General features: G+C 61.8%; 2 protein-coding genes across 4 annotated transcripts in view; one reads left to right on the top strand and one right to left on the bottom strand.

The window, feature by feature from the left end:
- Nucleotides 1–9,237, bottom strand: part of LOC120941747 — a 29,239-nt gene extending 20,002 nt beyond the window's left edge. For all 3 annotated transcript variants that reach the window (XM_040355378.1, XM_040355380.1, XM_040355379.1), the window contains exon 1: nt 9,118–9,237. In XM_040355378.1, coding sequence (XP_040211312.1) covers nt 9,118–9,135 — 18 coding nt within the window. In that variant the 5' untranslated portion in view covers nt 9,136–9,237. The remainder of the gene's footprint in view (nt 1–9,117) is intronic.
- Nucleotides 9,238–9,733: 496 nt separating this feature from the next.
- On the top strand, nt 9,734–12,322 carry AP5Z1 (adaptor related protein complex 5 subunit zeta 1). Its single transcript, XM_040355376.1, has one exon. The coding sequence runs from the start codon at nt 9,789–9,791 to the stop codon at nt 12,192–12,194; it is 2,406 nt and encodes an 801-aa protein (XP_040211310.1). The 5' UTR covers nt 9,734–9,788; the 3' UTR covers nt 12,195–12,322.

Raw genomic sequence — 12,322 nt, 5'->3', positions numbered from 1 at the left:
TGCCAGGTGGCTGTGGGGGGGGGGCCGAGAGCCCTGTCAGGGGGCTGTGGGGGGGGGCCGAGAGCCCTGTCAGGGGGCTGTGGGGGGGGGGGCCGAGAGCCCTGTCAGGGGGCTGTGGGGGGGGGGGGGCCGAGAGCCCTGTCAGGGGGCTGTGGGGGTGGGGCCGAGAGCCCTGCCAGGGGGCTGTGGGGGGGGGCCGAGAGCCCTGCCAGGGGGCTGTGGGGGGGGGGGCCGAGAGCCCTGCCAGGGGGCTGTGGGGGGGGCCGAGAGCCCTGCCAGGGGGCTGTGGGGGGGGCCGAGAGCCCTGCCAGGGGGCTGTGGGGGGCCGAGAGCCCTGTCTTGGCGCTGTGGGGGGGGGGCCGAGAGCCCTGTCAGGGGGCTGTGGGGGGGGGGGCGCCGAGAGCCCTGTCAGGGGGCTGTGGGGGGGGGGGGGGGGGCGAGAGCCCTGCCAGGGGGCTGTGGGGGGGGGGCCGAGAGCCCTGCCAGGGGGCTGTGGGGGGGGCCGAGAGCCCTGCCAGGGGGCTGTGGGGGGGGCCGAGAGCCCTGTCTTGGCGCTGTGGGGGGGGGCCGAGAGCCCTGTCAGGGGGCTGTGGGGGGGGGGGCGCCGAGAGCCCTGTCAGGGGGCTGTGGGGGGGGGCCGAGAGCCCTGCCAGGGGGCTGTGGGGGGGGCCGAGAGCCCTGCCAGGGGGCTGTGGGGGGGGCCGAGAGCCCTGCCAGGGGGCTGTGGGGGGGGCCGAGAGCCCTGCCAGGGGGCTGTGGGGGGGGCCGAGAGCCCTGCCAGGGGGCTGTGGGGGGGGGCCGAGAGCCCTGCCAGGGGGCTGTGGGGGGGGCCGAGAGCCCTGCCAGGGGGCTGTGGGGGGGGCCGAGAGCCCTGCCAGGGGGCTGTGGGGGGGCCGAGAGCCCTGCCAGGGGGCTGTGGGGGGGGGCCGAGAGCCCTGCCAGGGGGCTGTGGGGGGGGCCGAGAGCCCTGCCAGGGGGCTGTGGGGGGCCGAGAGCCCTGTCTTGGCGCTGTGGGGGGGGGGCCGAGAGCCCTGTCAGGGGGCTGTGGGGGGGGGGCGCCGAGAGCCCTGTCAGGGGGCTGTGGGGGGGGGCCGAGAGCCCTGCCAGGGGGCTGGGGGGGGGGGCCGAGGGCCCTGCCAGGGGGCGGTGGGGGGGGCCGAGAGCCCCGCCAGGGGGCGGTGGGGGGGGCCGAGAGCCCTGCCAGGGGGCTGTGGGGGGGGGCCGAGAGCCCTGCCAGGGGGCTGTGGGGGGGGCCGAGAGCCCTGCCAGGGGGCTGTGGGGGGGGGCCGAGAGCCCTGCCAGGGGGCTGTGGGGGGGGGCCGAGAGCCCTGCCAGGGGGCTGTGGGGGGGGCCGAGAGCCCTGCCAGGGGGCTGTGGGGGGGGCCGAGAGCCCTGCCAGGGGGCTGTGGGGGGGGCCGAGAGCCCTGTCAGGGGGCTGTGGGGGGCCGAGAGCCCTGTCTTGGCGCTGTGGGGGGGGGCCGAGAGCCCTGTCAGGGGGCTGTGGGGGGGGGGGGCGCCGAGAGCCCTGTCAGGGGGCTGTGGGGCGAGAGCCCTGTCAGGGGGCTGTGGGGGGGCCCCCGAGAGCCCTGTCGGGGGGCTGTGGGGGGGGCCGAGAGCCCTGCCAGGGGGCTGTGGGGGGGGGGGGGGGGGCCCCGAGAGCCCTGCCAGGGGGCTGTGGGGGGGGCCGAGAGCCCTGCCAGGGGGCTGTGGGGGGGGCCGAGAGCCCTGCCAGGGGGCCGAGAGCCCTGTCAGGGGGCTGTGGGGGGCCGAGAGCCCTGTCTTGGCGCTGTGGGGGGGGGGCCGAGAGCCCTGTCAGGGGGCTGTGGGGGGGGGCCGAGAGCCCTGTCAGGGGGCTGTGGGGGGGCGGGCGCCGAGAGCCCTGTCAGGGGGCTGTGGGGGGGCGGGCGCCGAGAGCCCTGTCAGGGGGCTGTGGGGGGGCGGGCGCCGAGAGCCCTGTCAGGGGGCTGTGGGGGGGGCCGAGAGCCCTGTCAGGGGGCTGTGGGGGGGGGGGGCCGAGAGCCCTGTCAGGGGGCTGTGGGGGGGGGGCCGAGAGCCCTGCCAGGGGGCTGTGGGGGGGGGGCCGAGAGCCCTGCCAGGGGGCTGTGGGGGCGAGAGCCCTGCCAGGGGGCTGTGGGGGCGAGAGCCCTGCCAGGGGGCTGTGGGGGGGGCCGAGGGCACGGCAGGGGGCAGAGAGCTCTGAAGGGGCTGTGGGTGGGGCCAAAGGCAATGTAGGGGGCTGTGGGTGGGTCTCAGTGTATGGATCGTGACCCCCCCCCTCCCCCACATATATGGGAGGGGCCCCGCTGGGAAATGCAACCAAACCTGTCCTGGTCTTTCCGGTCACACAAGTCACATGACTAAAGTGTAGCAAGGTGTTTCCCCCCCCGGGGGCCCCTCTGACACCCGGACTGCTTGAAGCTGCAGATCTCAGGATCGGGGGAGGGGCCGACTTCAGAGACCGCCCTATGATGTCACTTCAACAGTCCCCGCAGAGCATTCCACCACAGGGCAACCACTGCAACAGTACACCGTGTCCGCCATACAGGACTCTGCAGAGTATTACACCGTCTCTGTATACGGGGAGGGGACTCTGCAGAGTATTACACCGTCTGTATACGGGGAGAGGACTCTGCAGAGTATTACACCGTCTCTGTATACGGGGAGGGGACTCTGCAGAGTATTACACCGTCTGTATACGGGGAGGGGACTCTGCAGAGTATTACACCGTCTCTGTATACGGGGAGGGGACTCTGCAGAGTATTACACCGTCTCTGTATACGGGGAGAGGACTCTGCAGAGTATTACACAGTCTCTGTATACGGGGAGGGGACTCTGCAGAGTATTACACCGTCTCTGTATACGGGGAGGGGACCCTGCAGAGTATTACACCGTCTCTGTATACGGGGAGGGGACTCTGCAGAGTATTACACGTCTCTGTATACGGGGAGGGGACCCTGCAGAGTATTACACCGTCTCTGTATACAGGGAGAGGACTCTGCAGAGTATTACACCGTCTGTATACGGGGAGGGGACTCTGCAGAGTATTACACCGTCTCTGTATACGGGGAGGGGACCCTGCAGAGTATTACACCGTCTGTATACGGGGAGGGGACCCTGCAGAGTATTACACCGTCTCTGTATACGGGGAGGGGAGTCTGCAGAGTATTACACCGTCTGTATACGGGGAGGGGACCCTGCAGAGTATTACACCGTCTCTGTATACGGGGAGGGGACTCTGCAGAGTATTACACCGTCTCTGTATACGGGGAGGGGACTCTGCAGAGTATTACACCGTCTCTGTATACGGGGAGGGGACTCTGCAGAGTATTACACCGTCTCTGTATACGGGGAGGGGACTCTGCAGAGTATTACACCGTCTCTGTATACGGGGAGGGGACTCTGCAGAGTATTACACCGTCTGTATACGGGGAGAGGACTCTGCAGAGTATTACACCGTCTCTGTATACGGGGAGGGGACTCTGCAGAGTATTACACCGTCTCTGTATACGGGGGAGGGGACTCTGCAGAGTATTACACCGTCTCTGTATACGGGGAGGGGACTCTGCAGAGTATTACACCGTCTCTGTATACGGGGAGGGGACTCTGCAGAGTATTACACCGTCTGTATACGGGGAGGGGACTCTGCAGAGTATTACACCGTCTCTGTATACGGGGAGGGGAGTCTGCAGAGTATTACACCGTCTCTGTATACGGGGAGGGGACTCTGCAGAGTATTACACCGTCTCTGTATATGGGGAGGGGACCCTGCAGAGTATTACACCGTCTCTGTATACGGGGAGGGGACTCTGCAGAGTATTACACCGTCTCTGTATACGGGGAGGGGACTCTGCAGAGTATTACACCGTCTCTGTATACGGGGAGAGGACTCTGCAGAGTATTACACCGTCTCTGTATACGAGGAGGGGACTCTGCAGAGTATTACACCGTCTCTGTATACGGGGAGGGGACTCTGCAGAGTATTACACCGTCTCTGTATACAGGGAGGGGACTCTGCAGAGTATTACACCGTCTCTGTATACGGGGAGGGGACTCTGCAGAGTATTACACCGTCTCTGTATACGGGGGAGGGGACTCTGCAGAGTATTACACCGTCTCTGTATACGGGGAGGGGACTCTGCAGAGTATTACACCGTCTCTGTATACGGGGAGGGGACTCTGCAGAGTATTACACCGTCTCTGTATACGGGGAGGGGACTCTGCAGAGTATTACACCGTCTCTGTATACGGGGAGAGGACTCTGCAGAGTATTACACCGTCTCTGTATACGGGGAGGGGACTCTGCAGAGTATTACACCGTCTCTGTATACGGGGAGAGGACTCTGCAGAGTATTACACCGTCTCTGTATACGGGGAGAGGACTCTGCAGAGTATTACACCGTCTCTGTATACGGGGAGGGGACTCTGCAGAGTATTACACCGTCTCTGTATACGGGGAGGGGACTCTGCAGAGTATTACACCCTCTGTATACGGGGAGGGGACTCTGCAGAGTATTACACCGTCTCTGTATACGGGGAGGGGACTCTGCAGAGTATTACACCGTCTGTATACGGGGAGGGGACTCTGCAGAGTATTACACCCTCTGTATACGGGGAGAGGACTCTGCAGAGTATTACACCGTCTCTGTATACGGGGAGGGGACTCTGCAGAGTATTACACCGTCTCTGTATACGGGGAGGGGACCCTGCAGAGTATTACACCGTCTCTGTATACGGGGAGGGGACTCTGCAGAGTATTACACCGTCTCTGTATACGGGGAGGGGACTCTGCAGAGTATTACACCGTCTCTGTATACGGGGAGGGGACTCTGCAGAGTATTACACCGTCTCTGTATACGGGGAGGGGACTCTGCAGAGTATTACACCGTCTGTATACGGGGAGAGGACCCTGCAGAGTATTACACCGTCTCTGTATACGGGGAGGGGACTCTGCAGAGTATTACACCGTCTCTGTATACGGGGAGGGGACTCTGCAGAGTATTACACCGTCTCTGTATACGGGGAGGGGACCCTGCAGAGTATTACACCGTCTCTGTATACGGGGAGAGGACTCTGCAGAGTATTACACCGTCTGTATACGGGGAGGGGACCCTGCAGAGTATTACACCGTCTCTGTATACGGGGAGGGGACCCTGCAGAGTATTACACCGTCTCTGTATACGGGGAGGGGACTCTGCAGAGTATTACACCGTCTCTGTATACGGGGAGGGGACTCTGCAGAGTATTACACCGTCTCTGTATACGGGGAGGGGAGTCTGCAGAGTATTACACCGTCTCTGTATACGGGGAGAGGAGTCTGCAGAGTATTACACCGTCTGTATACGGGGAGGGGACCCTGCAGAGTATTACACCGTCTCTGTATACGGGGAGGGGACTCTGCAGAGTATTACACCGTCTCTGTATACGGGGAGGGGACTCTGCAGAGTATTACACCGTCTCTGTATACGGGGGAGGGGACTCTGCAGAGTATTACACCGTCTCTGTATACGGGGAGGGGACCCTGCAGAGTATTACACCGTCTCTGTATACGGGGAGGGGACTCTGCAGAGTATTACACCGTCTCTGTATACGGGGAGGGGACCCTGCAGAGTATTACACCGTCTCTGTATACGGGGAGGGGACTCTGCAGAGTATTACACCGTCTCTGTATACGGGGAGGGGACTGTGCAGAGTATTACACCCTCTGTATACGGGGAGGGGACTCTGCAGAGTATTACACCGTCTCTGTATACGGGGAGAGGACTCTGCAGAGTATGACACCGTCTCTGTATACGGGGGAGGGGACTCTGCAGAGTATTACACCGTCTCTGTATACGGGGAGGGGACTCTGCAGAGTATTACACCGTCTCTGTATACGGGGAGGGGACTCTGCAGAGTATTACACCGTCTCTGTATACGGGGGAGGGGACTCTGCAGAGTATTACACCGTCTCTGTATACGGGGGAGGGGACTCTGCAGAGTATTACACCGTCTCTGTATACAGGGAGGGGACTCTGCAGAGTATTACACCGTCTCTGTATACGGGGAGGGGAGTCTGCAGAGTATTACACCGTCTCTGTATACGGGGAGGGGAGTCTGCAGAGTATTACACCGTCTGTATACGGGGAGGGGACCCTGCAGAGTATTACACCGTCTCTGTATATGGGGAGGGGACTCTGCAGAGTATTACACCGTCTCTGTATACGGGGAGGGGACTCTGCAGAGTATTACACCGTCTCTGTATACGGGGAGAGGACCCTGCAGAGTATTACACCCTCTGTATACGGGGAGAGGACCCTGCAGAGTATTACACCGTCTCTGTATACGGGGAGAGGACTCTGCAGAGCATTACACCGTCTGTATACGGGGAGGGGACTCTGCAGAGTATTACACCGTCTCTGTATACGGGGAGAGGACTCTGCAGAGCATTACACCGTCTCTGTATACGGGGAGGGGACTCTGCAGAGTATTACACCGTCTCTGTATACGGGGAGGGGACTCTGCAGAGTATTACACCGTCTCTGTATACGGGGAGGGGACTCTGCAGAGTATTACACCGTCTCTGTATACGGGGAGGGGACTCTGCAGAGTATTACACCGTCTCTGTATACGGGGAGAGGACTCTGCAGAGTATTACACCGTCTCTGTATACGGGGAGAGGACCCTGCAGAGTATTACACCGTCTCTGTATACGGAGAGAGGACCCTGCAGAGTATTACACCGTCTCTGTATACGGAGAGAGGACCCTGCAGAGTATTACACCGTCTCTGTATACGGGGAGGGGACTCTGCAGAGTATTACACCGTCTCTGTATACGGGGAGGGGACTCTGCAGAGTATTACACCGTCTCTGTATACGGGGAGAGGACCCTGCAGAGTATTACACCCTCTGTATACGGGGAGAGGACCCTGCAGAGTATTACACCGTCTGTATACAGGGAGAGGACCCTGCAGAGTATTACACCCTCTGTATACGGGGAGGGGACTCTGCAGAGTATTACACCGTCTCTGTATACGGGGAGAGGACTCTGCAGAGTATTACACCGTCTCTGTATACGGGGAGAGGACCCTGCAGAGTATTACACCGTCTCTGTATACGGAGAGAGGACCCTGCAGAGTATTACACCGTCTCTGTATACGGAGAGAGGACCCTGCAGAGTATTACACCGTCTCTGTATACGGGGAGGGGACTCTGCAGAGTATTACACCGTCTCTGTATACGGGGAGGGGACTCTGCAGAGTATTACACCGTCTCTGTATACGGGGAGAGGACCCTGCAGAGTATTACACCCTCTGTATACGGGGAGAGGACCCTGCAGAGTATTACACCGTCTGTATACAGGGAGAGGACCCTGCAGAGTATTACACCCTCTGTATACGGGGAGGGGACTCTGCAGAGTATTACACCGTCTCTGTATACGGGGAGGGGACCCTGCAGAGTATTACACCGTCTCTGTATACGGGGAGGGGACTCTGCAGAGTATTACACCGTCTGTATACGGGGAGGGGACTCTGCAGAGTATTACACCGTCTCTGTATACGGGGAGGGGAGTCTGCAGAGTATTACACCGTCTGTATACGGGGAGGGGACTCTGCAGAGTATTACACCGTCTCTGTATACGGGGAGGGGACTCTGCAGAGCATTACACCGTCTCTGTATACGGGGAGGGGACTCTGCAGAGTATTACACCGTCTCTGTATACGGGGAGAGGACTCTGCAGAGTATTACACCCTCTGTATACGGGGAGGGGACTCTGCAGAGTATTACACCCTCTGTATACAGGGAGAGGACCCTGCAGAGTATTACACCGTCTGTATACGGGGAGGGGACTCTGCAGAGTATTACACCCTCTGTATACAGGGAGAGGACTCTGCAGAGTATTACACCGTCTCTGTATACGGGGAGGGGACTCTGCAGAGTATTACACCGTCTCTGTATACGGGGAGGGGACTCTGCAGAGTATTACACCGTCTCTGTATACGGGGAGGGGACTCTGCAGAGTATTACACCGTCTCTGTATACGGGGAGGGGACTCTGCAGAGTATTACACCGTCTCTGTATACGGGGAGGGGACTCTGCAGAGTATTACACCGTCTCTGTATATGGGGAGGGGACTCTGCAGAGTATTACACCGTCTCTGTATACGGGGAGGGGACTCTGCAGAGTATTACACCGTCTCTGTATACGGGGAGGGGACTCTGCAGAGTATTACACCGTCTCTGTATACGGGGAGGGGACTCTGCAGAGTATTACACCGTCTCTGTATACGGGGAGGGGACTCTGCAGAGTATTACACCGTCTCTGTATACGGGGAGGGGACTCTGCAGAGTATTACACCGTCTCTGTATACGGGGAGAGGACTCTGCAGAGTATTACACCGTCTCTGTATACGGGGAGGGGACTCTGCAGAGTATTACACCGTCTCTGTATACGGGGAGGGGACTCTGCAGAGTATTACACTTTCTGTATACGGGGAGGGGACTCTGCAGAGTATTACACCGTCTCTGTATACGGGGAGGGGACTCTGCAGAGTATTACACCGTCTCTGTATACGGGGAGGGGACTCTGCAGAGTATTACACCGTCTCTGTATACGGGGAGGGGACTCTGCAGAGTATTACACCGTCTCTGTATACGGGGAGGGGAGTCTGCAGAGTATTACACCGTCTCTGTATACGGGGAGGGGAGTCTGCAGAGTATTACACCGTCTCTGTATACGGGGAGAGGACCCTGCAGAGTATTACACCGTCTCTGTATACGGGGAGAGGACTCTGCAGAGTATTACACTTTCTGTATACGGGGAGGGGACCCTGCAGAGTATTACACCGTCTCTGTATACGGGGAGGGGACTCTGCAGAGTATTACACCGTCTCTGTATACGGGGAGGGGACTCTGCATAGAAGGTGTGAAGCTCTGCAGAGCATTGCACTGTGTATACAGAGGATGTAATGCTCTGCAGAGGACTGTACAGTGTATAAAGTTGTGCAGAGCACTATATACAGAAGGTGTAATGCTCTGCAGAGTGTTGTGTATGTGGAGGGGATGCTCTGCAGAGAATTGCAGCGTGTATGGGTGTGATGCTCTGCAGGGTGTTGCCATGCTCCCCTCCCCCCTCACTCACCCCGGGGGGCCCCTCCATCCTCCTTGATGTCTCCCGGATCCTCTGCTGTGGAGGAGGCCGCTGGTCACGTGACTGCAGGAGACCGGAAGTGGGGCGGGGTCACGTGACTGCCGGCTGACACTGACTCGGCAGCACTTCCGGTGCTGAGATCGGAGGATCCGCGGAGAGCGGAGGAGGGGAGCTCCGTGTATACATCGTACCCGCCCTCTATGGGAGGAGACTAGAATCAGCCAATCACATTCCATCTTCAGATTGTCAGTAAAACATTGAAAATGAAATCTAGAATCTGATTAGTTGCCGAGCAGAGCCGCTCCTCAGTCTGTCCTCCCCCCCCATCATCCCAGCAGTAGGGATCAGACCCCCCATCCTCCCAGCAGTAGGGATCATATCACAGCCTGGTAGAGTGTCAGCTCCTGGGGCCAGTCAGGGCTCTGAAGTTACCATGGCAACCAATCAGGGTGTTTACTTCCCAGAGAAGGAGAACGCTGACTGGTTGCTATGGAAGCAGAGAGCCAATGGCATTCTTCCCATGACACGCCCTGTTTCCCTCCCACCATTGGAGGAGGCGGCGGGGAAAGGTCACGTGACTCCACGGAAGGCGGAAGAGCGGCGCGCTCGGGCGTCACGTGACTCCGCGGTCAGCTGACTCGGAACCCGGAAGTGTTTGCGGGATGTTCGGCCCGGCGGCGGACAGTCTGCTCCGGCAGGCCCGGGAAGTGTCGGGGGACGAGCTGGACAAATTCTATAGCCGGTGTCGGAGCCTCCTGAGCAGCCCCGGTCCGGAGACGGCGGATATCCTGCGGAGGCTGCAGCTCATCACAGCCGCCAGCAGGGGGCGCCGCCGGCTGCCCTCCCCCCTGCTGGGGCAGTTAGTAGAGACTCTGTGGGGCCCCCAGCCTCAGCTCCAGGCCCTGAGTGCCGCCATCTTGGTCCAGCTATGCCCCTCCCCCGAGGTGAGCCTGCCCTGGGGCCCCAACCTGCAGCCCGGGGGCCCCTTCTTCTCCGCACTGCTGGCCCAGGCCACCCATAGCGACCTGACGGACCTGGGGCCCCGCCTGTGCCGGGCGCTGGAGTCCCGGGCCCCTGAGGGCCACGTCCTGCGGGCCGCCCTGCCGGCGCTGATGGGGGCGGTGGGGGCCCGCCCGGAGATCCTCCAGGAGGAGAACGTCAACGGCGTCAGCAAGAAGATGGCCGACTGGCTGCGCTACGCCTCCCACCACCAGGGGGGCCCCGCGGCCCCCGCCGCCGGCTTCTTCACCAGCCCCCGCCTCAAGCAGCCCGGCGCCGTCTGCGAGGTGGACGGCACCGCCTCCACCGACTTCTTCACCGTCCTCAGCGGGAGCCCCAACCTGGGCGAGGAGCAGTGGATGAACGTCCAAGGGTTCTCCGTCCTCCGCCGCTGGCTCCTCCTCTACGGCGCGGCGGGGGCGGGGCCAGAAGACAAGTCGGAGGTGGAGGGCTCCGTCATCTCCATGGTGTCCGCCTCGTCCACCTCCAGCCGCCTCCTCCCGCCCCGGGAGCGCCTGAGGGAGAAGAGCTTTGAGTATTGCCTCCGGGTCCTGGAGCAATGCAACCGCAAGCCGGCGAGGAGGGGCGACCTGGACCTCCAGAAGGCCTGCGTGGTGGAGGCCGTGGGCCTCATCGACCTCCTGTGCAAGCAAGACGTGTCCTTCCTCTACCGGACCCTCCCCCTCCTCAAGGTCCTCCACGCCCGCCTCTGCTCCGAGCCCTCCCTGGCGCCCGCCCTGCTGCCCGTGGCCCAGTTCTACCTCAACCACAGCGAGGCCGCCGCCGTGGAGTCGGAGGCCGTCTACCGCCACCTCTTCTCCAGGGTCCCCGCCGACTTCTACCACCGGCCCGCCCTGGCCTTCCAGTTCCTCCGCTTCTGCCGAGCCAACGGCGGCTTCCTGGCCGAGAACGTGGAGGCCTTCCGCTCCGGCTTCCCCAACCTCCTGAAGCTGCTGGCGTGGAACGCCCCGTCGCTGGGGGCGGAGTTCGCCCAGCTCCTCCCGCTCCTGCTGAAGGCGGACTCGGCCATCGAGATGCTCCACGCCTTGCTGGACCTGCCGTGCCTGACGGCCGCCATGATGCTCCAGCAGAACTTCGCCCTGTCGGTGGAGAAGGCGACGGCCCCCGAATCGTCCTCGCTCCCCGCCAGCTCCGCCGAGGCCTTCCGCCACCCCCAATACAAGAAGGCCTTCCAGTACCTGCTGCGCTGCGAGGCGTGGAACGGGCCGCCCCCCGAGGACTTCGCCCAGCTGCGGCAGCTGCTCTCGGACCTGAGCGCCTCCCCCCGCGTGGTCCAGTGCGCGCGGGTGGTCCCCGGCCTCCTCCAGCTCTACGTCCGCACCATCGCAACGTTCGCAGACGGCCCCCTGGTCAACCAAGTCCTGCTGACGGTCTTGGGGCGCAGCGGCCTCCTCTACGGCTCCTCCGCCTTCCAGGCTGAGGCGCACCGGGTGCTGAGCTCCCAGATCCCGCGCCTGTGCCGCCTCCACCCCTCCACGGTCATCGAGCTTTCCCGGGAGCTGCTGGACTTCGTCAGCACGGTGGGCAACATCCAGAACAAGGAGGCCTTCTTCACCCACGTGGTGTGGGCCATGGGGGAGTACCTGTCCGTGTCCCACGACAAGCGCTGCACCGTGGAGCAGGTCAACCGCTTCTTCGAGGTCCTGGAGGCCTTGTTGTTTGAGATCACGCAGCTGCGCGGCTCCTCCAGCGCCCCCGTCTCCTCCTCGCCGCGGGTGGTCACCACCCTGATGACCACTCTCACCAAGCTGGCCTCCCGCAGCCAGGACCTGATCCCCAGGGTGTCCCTCTACCTGTCCAAGATGAGGTCCTGCGTGCAGAGCTCCGCCATGGTGTCGGCGTACGGGGAGGAGGACAGCGAGCAGATCCTCATACGGGCCACCGAGCTCCTCAACCTCCTGAAGCTGCCCAGCGTGGCTCAGTTCGTGCTGACCCCGCCGGGCGAGGTGGGGAGGCCGTGCTTTCACCAGGACCGCTCCTCCTCCCTGCCGCTCGCCATCCGGACCTCCAGTTATCTGCTGCAGAGGGAGAGGATGACCCTGGGGTGACCACACCCCCCCCTAATAACGGGCGGTGACATCAGTGCCGGCCCCCTCGTATGTCTCAGCCAATCCCAATCTTTATATTTCCTGGAGAGATTCTATTTTCCTTACATTAAAGCACTCGAGCAACTGTG

This window comes from Rana temporaria, chromosome 5 (genome assembly GCF_905171775.1).
Source record: "Rana temporaria chromosome 5, aRanTem1.1, whole genome shotgun sequence".
In the NCBI taxonomy this organism is placed as follows: Eukaryota; Metazoa; Chordata; class Amphibia; order Anura; family Ranidae; genus Rana; species Rana temporaria.
This window is presented reverse-complemented; position numbering and strand designations above follow the sequence as displayed.

Bases quoted from the DNA above. Each gene is read 5' to 3' on its own strand.
- AP5Z1 (XM_040355376.1), top strand. From the start codon at position 9,789: ATGTTCGGCCCGGCGGCGGACAGTCTGCTCCGGCAGGCCCGGGAAGTG.